The 16,405-nt window shown below is 35.8% G+C and overlaps 1 protein-coding gene across 4 annotated transcripts in view; it reads left to right on the plus strand.

Annotated features, from left to right (window-relative positions):
• The first annotated feature begins 1,014 nt into the window (after positions 1-1,014).
• RIT2 (Ras like without CAAX 2) overlaps positions 1,015-16,405 on the plus strand; it is a 207,765-nt gene continuing 192,374 nt past the window's right edge. The window contains exons 1-2 of one of the 4 annotated variants that reach the window (XM_085567495.1): positions 1,015-1,151; positions 2,824-2,949. In XM_085567495.1, coding sequence (XP_085423621.1) covers positions 2,847-2,949 — 103 coding nt within the window. In that variant the 5' untranslated portion in view covers positions 1,015-1,151; positions 2,824-2,846. Of the gene's footprint in view, positions 1,152-2,572; positions 2,950-10,419; positions 10,758-16,405 lie in introns of those variants that run through there. The other 3 variants (XM_031507344.3, XM_021538919.4, XM_085567496.1) reach the window with 3 other exon arrangements.

Here is a 16,405-nt window from a genome sequence, read left to right on the forward strand (position 1 = left end):
CTTCTCCACTACTGAATTGACTGAAATTAGGGCAGAGGAGGCTCTTTGTCAATAACAAGTTACAATGAAAACCAATTAGAACAAGTCCTGTATTATAAATAGGAATGTAGTATTACCTTTTCAATCTATGGACAAATCTCTGGAATTTAGGAGGATATGTCTATCCAATATGTTTATTTATGTAATGTAATAATACTTAATAAACTGGTAAAGTTAAATAAACATGTATGTGTCTTTAAAGCAAGTATTTTAAGTGTTTAATTCTCATCAACAAATACTTCTGCTCTTTCAGGCAAAAAAGTGCTGTCAATTTTTTTCTTATTTTTCTTAAAAGATGAAGTGGCTTTCTACTTAGTTGTCTTACTCATCTTCCTGCTCTAACATAATTCCATTTTGTAGCCTCTTCCATTTCACAAATTCCTTCCCCATGTACTATCTCTAAACAAAAGAAGAAATTGACTTACCACTTTTCTATGACAAACATCTGGAACAGCTGAGAAAAAAAATCTGGCTCATTCTTGTCTATCATGTATACATTATGTTCACTAATATTTTTTATAGAAATATATTTTGCTTAGGTTGCCTTTTTTATGTCATGCCCACAGCCACTCACTTTCCTGACATTGTAATGTCAGCCAAATGTTCCTGACAGGTATGGGAAGAAAAGCTCCTCAGGAGAAGGTTGCTGTGTTGGGAGATTACCAGAAAAACCCAGCTGTTCTAAGCAGTGGTTTTGATATCATTACTAGTTTTATCTACTGTATCGATAATGAGCACACATGAATGGTTTTAATGAAACTTAAATTCTAATCACAATGGGGATTAACTGACCTACCTGTCTGCCTTGCTGAAATTCAATATTTAGATACCATATTTTTATATGCAGCATTTCCTCTTTACGTCCTACTTTATGCTCTGATGAGCAAACCCTTCTGAGTTCTGAGGTTTCCATCCAGACATAAATACAGGCACGCTGCCCTGGCACTACAGAGTTGCTTGCAGCAGGGTTGGCTCAGAAGTCCCTCAGGACAGTAGCAGGTCCTGACTCTGGACGACCTCTCAGAAAACAGTGACTCTGCCCTCTTTTGCTGCCTGGCTGAAAGAAGACCATCATACTTGGATTTCTCTCTGGTTTTGCAGGAACTGTTCATGTGAGTACTCCTTCAGGAAGATATGATGGTTTTAATAGTCCAATACAGAATTAATATTAGTCGATATTTTATTTTTTTTTCATTACAAGATCAGTTATACTGTCCATGTTTCAAGCATCAACATATTTCTTTAGTTGTTACTTTTCTTAAGGTTTTGTTTTGTTTTGTTTTGTTATTTTTTTTTAACTTGATTACTTTCTGTTCCATCAACTGTCTCCTAAGTTTTTATTAGGAGGGAAAATGAGTATTCATGTTCTGTTCACCTTCTCCATTCTAATAATTATTATCATCATATATATGTATCTGTACTTTTTTAATAAAGTATTTAATTAGCCCATTAAGTTACCTTTCTAAACTATATATGCCCTTCTACACCTTTTCCTCTCCTTAATTTTCTTTAAATCGTATCCTGCATCAGTCTATGATTTTTTTTTCATTTCTTTTTCCATTTTTAATTCTATGCTATTCTTAAGTAGTACCATGTGTTTACTCTCTGTGAAATTATTGGAAGAATGGACAGATGAAGGTGTCTGACTTCAAAAATACTTTATTGGCTGCTTTTCCTGCTTCCATTTCCATGTCACCTTATAATAGTTACCTCTGTTGTGAAAGTTCAGCACTTCCAAAGGAGTACAAGCTTTGCTTTCCACTCATTTTGCAGTAGATGACTTTTGATCCCCCAAAATATCAAATAACAGTTAAAACTGTGCAATATCTTATTATTTATCATGTTCTTTAAATAGACTAGATGTTCTAAGAACAAAATCATAAATCAATGAGGACCTTCTGTGTTTTATTTTAAGTTTTCATTGGATAATTTCAGTGAGAGATTTTCACACTGAATGTCATTCACCAGCCTGGTAAGTTAAATCACTTGATATTAGTATTAAATATATTTTAAAAGTATTTTGCTTTGTTAACACTTTTTCTGAACAAATAAATATATCCCTTTCTCTTCAGTCCTTATCACCTTCAGAAATTGCATGGAAAAAGAAGGGAAACAACAAGTAAAGTTGTTGGTTTTCCCCCCACAGTATCTGGTTTACTTCTGCAAATAATTGATGCAAACTGAACTTAAATGAGTATTGATCTGAGTACAAATCTAGCCCTAAAAAACTTCTGTGTTTGCAGCAAGCTTCATGAAGAAAAAAGGCTCTTAAAAGTTGTTACTTGTTTCACTTGTAATAGTATCAAGTGTAAAACTAGCAGATTTGATGATGATAGGATGCATACCTAACTCAAGGTGAAAAGAAGGTTGTCTCATTCGTTTAAAGATTCAGGCAAGTACTACATAGAATAACAAGCTTCATAATTAAGAAATTTGATCCATTTTATTTTGCTGAAGTATCTGATCTATTCAATGATGCTGCAGCCTCAGAGGAACCAGACCTCTTAAGCCCCACAAAACTGCTGCTGTCCAGGAAGAGAGACAGAGAACGATACAGAGCTGGGAGGGGGCAGAGAGAGATTTTTATTGGAAGCTGTTAAAGTGGTTGCTATGAGACCTTCTCCAGCTAACACCGGCACAGCAGTGTGTGAGGCTGTTAAATCATAGCTCTTGCATTATACCTTCCCTTTCTGCCTTTTTTTTTTTTCTTTTTCCCTAACACAGCTTTTGTAGTTGTTTAAGATCAGAGAAAGCACCTGCCAGTTGCTTTTTCTTCTGTTTCAGTCCCTTCTGCTGCTTCGTGCAAGATGGAGCTAGAAAATGCAGTGATCAGCTCCACGAGCAGTTCTTCAGCAGGCTCCAGAGAGTACAAGGTAGTGATGCTGGGAGCAGGGGGAGTTGGCAAGAGCGGTAAGTTTCAGTAACAATATTTTGGGAGAGAAGGGGTGAATTAGGAGCATAGAGTTCACTGGAAAAGGACATTGTTTAATGAGGGGTTTCATTCCTCTTTCTCTTGCACATGGCTTGGATAAAAGACTATAGTTCGTGACTGGGGCAATGAGTCAGCTTAATTTGTTGCAGACTGAAATGCTGAAAGTCTTTTTAATTGGTTATTTGTATAGGACTGACCTTGGGTGTGTTGTGTGTGAGGAGAGAGCAGCCAGGCTGCTGCTGTGAGTTTAACAGCAAGCGCCCATGTCACTCTCCCACTTGGTGGGGGCTGGTGATTTGCTGGACAATGTGGATGTAACTTGTTGGCCTGAGGGTACTTGTGCTCAGGAAGAAATCAAACTAACTGCAAAGTCAGCTGTACAGTGTAGAATGTGGGGGAATTCCTGAAGTGACTCTGTTTTCTTCCCCACTTTTTTTTTTTCTTTTTCTTTTATTATTTATTTTTTTTTTTTTTTTTTTTTTTTTTTGAGTGTCATTGTGGCTCAGCTGAGTTTAGTCTCCTCTCTGGTCTGGACAGATAGAGCATGCCAGCCTGTCTCACTCCAGGCTATGAGGTAGATTTGTAGCATATTTTAATATCTCTGTCTACAGCTGGCAAGATATGCTAGTGCCTGACAATGATATCTCTTCAGAGGAGTCATTATTTTCCCCGGACAGTGTTTTCTTTTTCCCAGATATTATCAGCTTTGATTTATTCTCGCTGAAACCAGCATTCTCTGTTCTTACAAAGACTTTGCTGAACATGCAGAGTTTGTCTCAGAAGTCAGTATATTGAGCTGGCCACAGAACAAGAATTTGATTACATCTTCTGGAAATTCAAATAAACAACAGAAAAAGAAAAATAAATTGCAAAAAGCAGGATTATATAATATAATGCATACCAGCTAGATTCCAAGGAATTTTCAGGATAAATAGCTGTGACACTAAACTGTAATAACTGTATAGATTGAACAAGTTTTATTTATATTCAATTAATAATATGATGTATAGGTACAAAAAGTTAAAATGTGAGTGAACATAATTTTCCTTCTGTATCCATAATCTTTATGGTTTTGATATATTTGGCTTCAACTTCAGTGGCACATCTTTCAATGAAAGGTATTTCCCATCAGTATTACTTTACCAAGCAAACAGTTCTTTCACAGATGTTACTATATAATCACCATATAAAATGAGAAAGAACAAAATACTGGTAATCTTGGGGTAAATTTCTGCAAATTCAGATTATATTTTCCATAGAAAAGCAGATATCCAGGATGTGCCAGCTGAAACTTTCAGTAAAATATCTTTTTATTTTCCCCTTGCTTAAGTATTTTTTAATTTCTTTTTCTTGGTTTTTTTTTTTTTTTTTTTTTTTTTTTTTTTTTTGTCCCTGAGTGTGTCCAAAAGATGGCAGCAATTTCCCCCACCCCCAAGCATATGTTTGTAGGAATAATGTAATTGTGAAAATTTGTTCACCACAAAGTATTACAAACTATACTGCATTCAAAGCATGACTGAATCATAACAACCAAACTTTACACATACATGGCGGAAATCTCTTAGATAAAAGTTGAAATCACAAATTTAGTTAATTGAAATTTCTGTGTTCAGAAAATGTTAGCTGTTAATTTAATGAGAATAAAACCTTTATATCTGTGGATTGAATAAGGTATGATACATCTCCAAAGCTGAGAAACATAAATAACAAGTAGAATTGTGTGGTCAAAAAGAAACTAAACTGGGTTTAACTGGATATTTATGAAATTCTATTGTAAAATTGCAAACTTTCTCTTGTTACCATGAAAGTGAAACTGCTAGGTGGAAAAAAAAATACCTTGGAAACTGAATATTATTAAGCGTTCATAAGAAAGCAGGTGGGCAGTTCAGCATTTACTTGCTATGAACTTCTGATGCGTAATGGACCTGAAATATTTTGGTAGAATCCTGAGAGATAGTCCAACTGATATAATTCAGAGAGAGATAAAAAGTAAAAATAGATGTCATTCCATAAATCATTAATTCATTCTGACTGTTACATAAACAGGATTAATTTACACTGGATTGTAAATAGAAAAAGGCATTAATGACTACTTTCATTGTACAATATGAACTCTGCTTTTCCCTAGTGAGCTAAATACAGTGTGTCCAGGAAATTATTAATATAGCCATAAAAATGAATCTGAGTACAATAAGGATGAAAGAAAAAAAAAGTTGTTTCCAATTTTGATTTTGAAAAATCTGTGATATGTGAATAACATCCTGCCTTCTTTTTCCTGTCTTCTTCCTCCTTCTTTGCTTTTAAGTTGTGATAGAAACAGTAACAGCTGGGGTTAAATTACTGAGTGGGAAACCTCTTTCAGATGAAAGCCTTTCCATTCCTCAATTCACTCAAATATTAAATAATTTGGAATGAATTTTCCATAGGAACCAAGCTGCAAAAACGTCAAGATTTCTTTTTACACTGGATGTAGTTCACTTCCAGAGGTCCCCTGGGCATTTTGGTCTTGTGGATCCAACCCTCCCCTGCTCTCTACATGTGACACTTGCAAATAGGGTGTAATGAACAGGAGGAGACCAAAAATGAATGTTCTTTGGGCATTGGATTACTCAGGCTTGTCTCTTCACTTCTCTGCTCAATGATGGCAGACAGTCCAGGAGGACAGGCAGCATCCTTTTATTTGTCCTATTCAGTGTGATGTAAGTTTCACAGGAATTGGTAGAAGATTAATTCTGTGTATCCCAGTCTGACACCCATCACATGCAGAGTTATAATGTGTAAACTGCAAATTATCTGAGAATTGTTACCTAATAGTTCTCACATTTCAAAATCAATTTTAGAAAACTAATAGTAATTATAAAAAAAAAAGTTTGACCTTATTTATAGGAGGGAAAAACCACCACCTCAAAACCCAGCTCTAGAAGAAACAGGTAATAGTTGTGTCTAATGAAAATGTACAAAGTTAGCTGTAAATTTTTATAGGAGTTGATTTCTGTACTGTAATTATGGAGTATATTCCCTAGAATGAGTTATCCCTCCTAAGACTTATGGAAAGAGATTTTTTCAGAGCAATATGTTGATTTCTTATGTTGTGTAAGCTGTGCTTGTCGTCAAGAACATCCAGTAGAGGCTGATGCAAGTTCAGACCAAAGTTACGCTAGAGCCAATAATTAAATTGAAATTAAACTGAAGTGAATAAAGTAAATTTTGTATTGACTCCCATTCAATTATAGTTCATATCAAAATTATATATTTCTAATTTTAGTCATATTTCAATTAAGAATACTAATTTGGTGTCTGTTCTTCTCTGCTGTGATGACAAATATCAGGCCACCTCAGTGCCACTCAAACTTACATGAAGTTACCTGACAGAGAGCTCATACCATAAGAACCTTGGAGTTCTGAAACCCATTTTATTCACAAATACCTTTAGAGATCACAAAAAAAGGTGCTCTCATCTTGCCTGATGCAGATCAGACCTCTGGGGTTAGCTCTGTTTTTCAGTTTTACAAATAAAAAATCATGCATAGAAGAGCCTTTCAATCCCAGGCCCATCCATTGCTGCATTTTATTTAGCAAACCAGTTACACTGATAACAATACTTAACTGCAGCACATTCTGCAAAACATTAGTGATGATTAACCCAGGGCTTGCAAAGTGACTGCTAAAAAGAACAAATTGATGTTCCTGTGCAACTGAATAAAATAAAAAAATTCCCTCTGATGAAAAATTTTTACTTAAGCAATCTCCAAACACTGATCAGATTGCACCATAACCCACCTTTATGTGCATCTTCTTGGCTGAATAAAAATATTGTTTTAGCATTTTCTTGGCTTTTTTTTGTTTGATTGTTTTTTTCCTAACCCTGGTTAACAATGATTTATTTAAGGCTGAACATGAGCTACAGTTATACTCCAGGTAAATAAAATTACATGTTTATGCATAGCATAGGTTTATCATAGGTGAAAAGTGAATTTCTATTTGGCTGTATTATGGAAGTTTATTTTTCAAACTGATTGTCAGATGATCTGTTGCCAGCATATAAAATTTGAAGATATTTTAAAATAATTGCCTAAAGACTTTTGTAAAACTAATCTGCTTCCAGTTTAATTGTATATTGGAAAGTATTTAGAAATGTATTTTCAGGCTTCAATCTTAAAAAGAATAAAAAGGAATAGATGAGAAGAAATTGAGAAAAGATTCTCTCAAGGATATCGGGGGAATAGTATGAGAAAATATATCCTCAGACTGGGCTGGCTAAGGGAGGCATTCCATTGATTTCCTTGATTTTTGTTTTGTTTTGCTTTGTTAGTTTTTTCTAGTGTGGCATAAAGGCTGTGTTTCTACAGATGCAGGTGACTCATCCAATTAATTTCAAGATCATGTGTACACAAAAACTTCCAAAATGCGTGAAAACAATTATGTTCTGTGGGACATGGGAACTTCAGTATGAGGAATTAGATTAAATCTGCAATTTTATTTCATTTATGTGCTCAGCTACCTTTTGTTTTTTTTCTGGACAGGTTTTACCTCTTATTCTGCCTTGATAAAGCAAATTATGTGCCTATTATTTTCAAGCATGTCCTCATAACAAGAGTCTCCAGTAAATAGAGCACCATGGAATGTTTGCTGGAGAGCTGACCCACTGCAGCTGTTTGCAAACTCTCTGGAGATAAATTAATGTGTGATCCAGGTTACACTGGAAAGGATGAAGGGCAAAGGTAGAGATTCCACTGGTATTAAAAGTTCTGAGCTTGAAAAGCACCACCTGGGCCTGCTGATGTTGTTCTTTACCCCACCACCGGGCCTGGTGCCACAGAGCGCTCTCCAGACATTGATCAAAACCTCAGCAGCACTTTTTTTTTTTTTTTTTTTTTTTTTTGGAGGGAGCTTGTTTTGATTCAGTCTCTTATTTTCCCTAGCAATATTTTCAGGTACAGCTGTGCTTCCCTAAATGCCTGGTAAATTAATCAAAGGAAAGGTTCTGGCCTTCTCTCATGCCCTGAGGCAAGACAATCACCAGGGTGAAAGTGTTGGATTTAGTTACTGCTCAATATGAGTCAAGGTGAAAAAAGTTCCCTTTCAAGTGCTTGGGCATGCTGTGGATTAGAGCTAAGGCAAACTAAATTTCTTATTTACCCCTCAAAGTCCATACAACAGTAGGTTTTGCTGTTTAAATTTTTTCTTCTTCTCTTCTAACTGCAAAAATACCAGTTTAAGTGGAGAAGAAATTGGGATATTTATTAACAAAGACACAGATGTGTATGCCATGTGAAAATAATTGCTTGTTCCCTTATTATTCTCTGTCTGAAAAGTAAACAAACAAAAAAATAGTAATCCAGATTTTTATTTCCTCGGATTTCAGGAAAATTATTGAAATTGTTCAGATTTAAAAAGAAATAAAAAAGGAAGGATGAAAGAATATGTATTTTTTTACTAGACTTAAACTTCCTTCTTAGTAACAGTTCTGAAAGGGTAAGGGTAAGACTATTCAAAATGATGTATAAATTCCTTTGGTCACCTCATGATGCTGCCTGCATAATTCTGATGCAGAATTGTGGGTGTTTCATGCAATATAATGGTGGTGCACGTTGTATTTTTTGCCATGAAAAAGCAAACAAACACCTTGTATAGAAGGCCCACCAATACCAGACAATCACATTCCCAGGTATGGGTAAGTTCCAGTTTTCTTCTAAACCAGATTAAGCTCTAGAATTGTACAAAGGCCGAGTTCCTGTAGGTTTATGATCTTTGATAACAAAACTGTCCATATATTTTACTTTACTTCAAAGGTAGATAATTGAATTTGCTTTAAGCTTGTTTCAAGATTTTGTGTAATTCTAACTTCTAGACATTTTATCTTGTCTCTTTGCTAACATCTTTGTTAAAATCTGTGTTTTCTATTAGTATTTGTGGACAATGGTCAGTTCACACCTCAATTTTCTTTCACTGCAATACACTGAATAGATGAAACTTCACTTTTAGGACCTTATTTTCCTGCTCAGAGCATCTATATGCTTAATTATAGAGCCCTAATATTTCCACATCAACTTTCAGAGTATGAATTCCAAAAAAATTGACATACTCTTCTATTAGTGGCCTTATTAGAAGAAAGATTGCCTGTTAGTTTCCTCTGTGGAGTTATTTTTTTTCCTCAGAGAATAATGAATTGTTTTATTTAGGTGTAGTTCAGAGAGGTCACATATAGAGAAATAGCTGTAGTAACTTGAAGCTATTTTCTTTTTCCCCCAGTGCAGTCACCTGTACTATCACATCTCTCATGATGACCTAAATTCTACATTTTCATATGTGTTACCTTATTTGGGACTATTAAATCTGAGAAATCAAATTATTCTGGACACGTTTCTGATATTTTCATTTATCTTTAGTGTACATCTTATCCACTTAAAAGGGTTAAATACATTATTTATTAATATTTTTCTTTTGCCTATGGGCATACATTGTGGACAGAATTTTTTGCTTTGGGGAAATGAGTAAAAGATATTTGCATTATTTTGTCAGTTCATATAGTTCAATGGTTATAGGGGTAGAGGATTCATTTATGCCCTCTGTATTTAATGTTGGGCATTTCTGAATGTGTGATACCAACTCACTGCTGAGAAATCTGACTGGAGTCCTGGATTTTTCAGCACTAGAGGATGCCTGATAAATAGGACAGAGTTCAAAGAAAACCAACAGAGATGATAAAAGGAGTGACACAGTTAGATATATGATGACAAACTACTATGACTATACTCAGATTGCTGCTGCAGACAGTAATTCATGATTCTTTATTGTTCAAATTGCATATGTATACAGACATGCAATGTAAATGGATACAGCTGTCATGTGAATGGGTTGATTTATCCAGCTTCTCCTATCATAACATCCAGATGATAAATATCCACCTGGATAAGGCAAATAAAATAAAATGGGAGCTGGCCACTTCCATGCCCCTTTGGAACAGGGGATGGAGAACTCATAATATTTAAAAGTAATGAATATCAAAAGAAGAACACATATATTCCAAAATTTGAGGAGGAAAGCAGCCAGAATTGCTTTGTGGAGAGTAACAAGTGATGAAATTGCAGTTAGAAGATGTAAAATTAGAGGTATACAAGACCTTCAAGACAAACTTCCCTTTTTCAATAAAAGGGGCATATGCCCTTAATTATTTGCTCAAAAGCAAGGTGGAGCAGATTGTGGAAGAGTCTTTGAAAGAATAGGATGATGAAAGTTCAGTTAGTCTAAGGGCTTTACATTAAGAAAGAATGTGTTACAGAGATTGAACATTAAAGAGCAAATATACCAGAACAGGAAAAGCATTTAGAGTTTTCAAATTCTCTTAGGAGGACTAGTATCATCTTCAAAATTATGAGATGAGAAAAAAATCATCAGGACTTTTGCTGATGTAGCACTAATAATGTAGGTATACATCAGTTTTCTTTGTTTTCAGACTGCTAAACAGAGATGCTTAAGCCAATCTCAAGATTTGTTGTGCACAAAAAAAGGTCATTTATGTTGCTTTAAACAAAATTAAAATGTGTCCTTCTGACTATAAAGGCTCCAGTAGAACTGGAAATATGCTGAGATAGTACCCTGAAAGCATAGGCTACCTCATATATGTGTTGGGTAGTGGTGCAGATGGAAGGCAAACAGATTTGTTAGCTCACCTCCTGCTGTTCTCTGCTGCAGGGGTGGAAATGGAATTTAATGATTCTGGGTCTTCACCTACACTGCCTCTCTGTGAACAATTATGTGAAGAAATCAAGGGAATGGCCAGAAGGTGAGCTGGGGGAGATTTGGTTTGGATATCAGGCAAAGGTTCTTCCCCAAGGGGGTGTATGGGCAATAAGAGGTTCCTCAGGGAATGGTCACAGCACCAGACTGACATAGATCAAGAAGCATTTAGACAATGTTCTCAGGCAGGGGGTGGCATTCTTGTGGATGGCCCTGCTCAGGGCCAAGAGATGGATTTGATGATCCTTGTAAGCCCCTTCCAAGTCAGGGTATTCTATCATTTAAAGTGATTAATACTCACAGAAGGTTATATTAATGAGTCTGCTTTTCATGGTGTTTCATTAAAACTGATCTTCACTTAGAGTGAAGATTTCAGTGACTTGAGCACTGCTCAGCTTTTCCCATTCACAGTGCTTGCTATAAAGAGACAGAAAATCTTCCAGGCTATTGCTCAACAACAGGAATTGGACTATCAAGGACTCTCCTAGTTTCAGCCACACACAAATCTGCCATTTGAAATGTCCAGATCAAGTTTCAAACAAGGCAACAAGCACCGTTTCATGACAATGACTGGCCACTGTCGGTATCTTTGCTGTAAACAATCTGTTGAGGCAGCCACAGGAATCATTTCCCTTCCAAGCCATCCCTGCTGCTGAGCCCAGCCATCTGCAGCATTTTTGGCATTTGCTATCAGCTAGAAATTGGATGAGATTAATTCCTTTAAGGACACTCTTGAAAGCACAATTAAGATTTTTTTTCCTTCTTCTGTTTCTGCTTTCATCTCTTCTCTTTCTATACTTTCCATTTTATTTCCTTCCATTCCTCTGGTTATCCTTTTCCACTTTTAATTTGTCCTTTGACTTTGACTAGTCTCCCTTTAGGCCTGCAAGCCTATCTAATTTTCTTTTCTGTGAGGTGGAAGTCTCATGCTCACACAACTCCGATGACAGGAATTGGGTGTTACCAGACTGTTGTGCAGGATCCCAATTTTAGAGGAATTCTGTTGAGAAGGCACTGTTCTGCAAATAATGAAATCTTCTAAAGCATCACCTGCCCATAAGCAGTGGAGACACTGGCTAAATTCACTATTTTTCAAGGTGGGTGTGGAAAATCCAAAAGATGAGGATGTCAATGTGTGCATAAAAGGCTATCTGAGGAGATGCCAAATGTTGCTGCCAAAGTCTCCAAAAAAGTTATATTTGCAACACACATAGTCAGTGTTTTATGTTTTCATTAAACTAGTTATTTCAGGAGTCCCAAAGGTGGGCTCACAAATATTTATATGTTTTAAAAATTTAATTTCTTAAGCTTTGGCAAAGTAAGAGCTGTAATCATCTGAGAGACTGATGCACATAGTTCTTCTTCAGTTACACTGATTACAGTTATGAGAAGAGCTGTTGTGTAATTTCTTTCCTTGCAATCTCCTTGAAGTGCTAATGTAGTTCTATAATTCTTGTCCATTTTCACATGCCCAAAATAAATGAATCCTAGGTGAAAGTCATATTCTCTGTCAAATCCTGATTCCTTTACTAACTTGATTGCTCTGTCAGATTATGTGATTCCTTCAGTAACTTTGCCAGTTTACTACCTGCAGGACAGCTTGCTATGTTGCACTGAACTTTTCTCTGATGAACAGGATCTGCAGTGCCTTTACAGAAATGTCTCTAGCAGTTTGCAAAATGTGTACTGTTATTTTAGATTTTTATTCAGGATGTTCAAAACCAAACTCAAATGTTGTCAAATTCTCTGTTGTTTCAAAAACAGTAGCTTCTTAAGTCACCCAGAATGTCTGGCAGGCATTAAAAATCCCCCTTCTCCAAATTTTTTCTGGACTTTATAATATAGGAATGATGTTCTCAGTTTGATTAAAAAGCAGTCATTAGAAATTTTGTTCACAGTGAATAATTTTGGGCTGCATGGTGACAAGATCATTTGCTCACACACAGCATGCTCAAGCTCTGTTCTGTGCAGTATCTGACACTGGGCACAGCCCAAGGATGCGTTTCTGGGATTCATGAGGGTTCCATATGTTTGTAGATAAGCTCTAGAAATACATTATTTCTCTCCTGGGATTTGTAGAGAAAAGGAACAATCTATTACATCATACAAGTATATAATGTATAATATATGAGCTCCAGAAACCAGGTTCTTGTGCCTTTCTTCCATTTATGGCAGTTTAAATTAATTTCCCAGAGTAAAATAAAAAAGTGAATTTGTAACATAATCTCTCTCTCAGTGTATATTCTGTTTAATAGTCTGTTCCTATAAAGGTGGAAGTTAAAAGCCCCATTTTTCAAATCTTTCCCAAGACACTAAAAGTTATTAAATGTCTGACGTAACAAGGAGTGCATCACATAAACTTCCTATATTTTCTTCTTTTTTCTGCCGGATAACATGCTCAAAATGACAATTGGCTATGATATTTAATGATGAGGAAGGGATTAGGAAAAAAATCAAAAGAGAAGATATAAAAGAAGAAATCCAAGCAATTTGTATGGGAAATATTAACAGGTATCAACAATTAAGAATAGAAAAAATAGAAACGTAGAAAACATTTGAGAAAATAGAAAACTAGAAACAGATGAGTAAAAGAATGATAAGGCAGTAAAGGGATAGAAGGGAAATGCAGAAATTTGTACTTCAAAGAGCACTGGTTTCAGATGCTGTCTTTCCACTGCAGTTATCCTACAAGGCACTAATAGTCCATGGTAATATTCCAACACCTGCTGCACATATTGGTAACCAAAACGCACACAGAAGTCATGTAAAGGGATCATTTTCCTTCATCTGTGAACTTCTTAACCCATGTTCCTCACTCAGTGGCTCTCTGGAGTAGGAAGCTGGAGAGGCATCATCTCAGCTGTAGACTGGCAGGGGTCAATGTCTTCTGCTAGGTGACAAGCCATAGGACAATGGAAAATGTCTTCCATGTTGTGCCAGGGGAGGTTTAGGCTGAAAACTAGGAAATATTTCTTCAGAGGAAGGATGCTCAGGCATTGCAAAAGGCTGTCCAGAGCAGTGGTGGATTCACCAGTTCTGGAAGTATTAAAAGAACTTGTGCATGTGGAGGTTAGGGATGTGGTTTTGTGGTGATCCTGTAAATTCTGAATTAATGGCTGAGCTCGATGATCTTAGGGCTCTTTTAAAACCTTAATTTTTGTATGATTCTGTGATTCTAAGTCTTCTGAGCACAGGCCTTTTTTGCTCTCCTGAGCCATGTACAAAGCTGTGTAAATCCGACATTAATATAAATTTATGGGGTGCTAGGCAAAGTGATGTTTCTCGTGTCTGGTGTTCTGACAACCATCCAGAATGGAGAGGAGTCTGTGGGTCTCAGCCTTAGCAATATGTAACACCCTGTGAAATCAGTGGGAGGCACAGCATTTATCAGGCTCTTCTGTGTCCTTTGAAGAACTAGATTCCTCCTCACACAAAAAAATCTTCATAAGAATTATGAATCACAGTGATGCTAGAAGGATATCTCCTTTGGTACTAAGAAATAAAATTCTGTTTCCCCCTAGTCTGGGAAAAAAAATGGCAAGATGTGAAACAAATATATGTGTTTCTCTATATTTTCTTTCATCTTTTGTGACCCAGCTCTTACCTTGGCTCTCACTTCCCATCTTTTACTGCTCATAAAAAATATAAACAAACCGCTACTTCACTATAATAAATTTTGAGCAAGTGGCAGTAGGAGGAAAAATCTAAGCAAAATGCCAGTGACTGTAAACAAATTTAAATACACATATCCCTGAAACATGTTAATGAAATGTTTATTTACTGTAAAATAACACAAATTTTCCCTCTTTAAGGAAAATAGATGTTATTGGCAGTGTGTTATTCAAAGAATCTGTGAAAAACTCTGTGAGATAACAACTTGGGCTGAATGATAGTGACAGCATATTTAAAGAATAGGATTGGTGATGGAAGGTTTTTTCTTTATTTCCACTTAGCTAAAAATAACTATGGACCAAATGGTTTGTGAAGCTGTGTTTTATGTTTCTAAAGCATCACTGTACACACCAGATTAATTTTAGTCTATTAAGTTTTTAGCAATACTTGAACCAATTTTGTGTGCTGGGATACTTTGGGGTGGTGTAATTCAAATACATTTTCAAGCTTGTGAATAAGATGCATTTCTGATTGTTTATAGGAAAAAAATGCAGAAATTGAAATTTTTATTCTATAAAATGTTAATTGTTCCCTTTCTGACTCCGAGCATCACAAATAAAGTTGGTAAAAATCATAGACAGCAAGTACTTTACAGTGTTGAAACAACTGGGAATAAACTTTAGCACCATGAATGTTAATTTAGTCACAACAAAAAGCAGGATGTGGATTGGGAACAGATGAGATACCTTGTAGTAGACATAATTGCTCAGGAAATTACCTAGGTAGACACAGTACCACTTTGTACTGTGATGAAAGTTTCTGAGGGAATCAAATATTTCCTGGCTCACAGTCAAAGTTCAATGCCATAGAAAAATACTGTGAATAATTAGTTTCAGGTTGCATAACAAGCTGCCAAAAAATCATTAAGATGTTGGTGATAGAATTATTTGCTTCTGAGTACTAATTCCTTCCACCGACCTTTATCTCTTTTCTTCTTGCAGGGTCTCCCTCTAAATATATGATAGAATTTATTGAGGAGTAGGAAATGTATATATCACCTATTTATGTTAGAAAATGATGTAGAGCTCAGGCTATCTTTCAAAATTATTTTTATTTTTTCCACAGATTTGCTGTAAGTGTATTTCCTGCCAATAAAATATTTTACCAGGAAAATGGCAATGTGGAAGGGCTTAGATTTGCAATCTATTGAAAAAATGGCTATTTTGTTCCCATTTTATTTTATTTATATGTCTAGTTTATTTCTGTATTTATATGAATCTCAGGATGTTTAACACACCATGAATTTCTCACAATGGCACAGTGTTTAAAAGTTACCTATCTTCAGAACCCTCTCTAGCTAAACTGACAACCAAATACATATTTGTTTACTTAGTGGAAAACCAAGATAGGATGGGCCTTATTTGTTCTGTCAGTGTCTTATGTGTCATATCTGTTCAGCTCAGTGATTACTGTCAGTATTGCAGCATTTAAAAGAAGACCTGAAGAGAGTGGAAATGTGATTTGTGTTCTGTGCTGCTTCACACATCACAAAGAAAACTGGCAGCTTGACCTTAACAGTAGAGCAGAAAGAATACAACTCTTTTTTTTGTACACTAGGAGTTCCAGCCAAATGAATGCATCTTAATGGGGAAGTCACTCATGCCAGAGTAGGTGGGGAGGTGAGGGAAACAGGAAAATATTGTGCAGCTGAAAAAAAAAAAAAAATCTGTGTTTATTCCTGATTCTCTCTTTGAAATTACTATAGAACGCCTTGACCCCTGTTTTCTGCCTTACCCACTGAAATATCTGAATTAAAGTGGTTAAAGGAGTGCATGGTTAAGTGGGACGGAGCAGAGAGAGGGAAAGATGAAGGAATTACCCTTATAATTTCTATAGAATTGGAGAGAAGCATCAGACAACATTGTGTCCAGCTAATATAATAGCACAGTTCATAAGAGCATTGAAAAAGCAATGAACCTCAAAAGTGTTTTGTATTTGATACATTATGGAGGAAAACAGCTAACAGGATTAATATTTCTGAGCTGCAGGAGAGTTTCTAAAGTTTAAAACCTAAGCCTTTGG

This window comes from Lonchura striata, chromosome Z (genome assembly GCF_050655825.1).
Source record: "Lonchura striata isolate lonStrDom1 chromosome Z, ASM5065582v1, whole genome shotgun sequence".
Taxonomy (NCBI): Eukaryota; Metazoa; Chordata; class Aves; order Passeriformes; family Estrildidae; genus Lonchura; species Lonchura striata.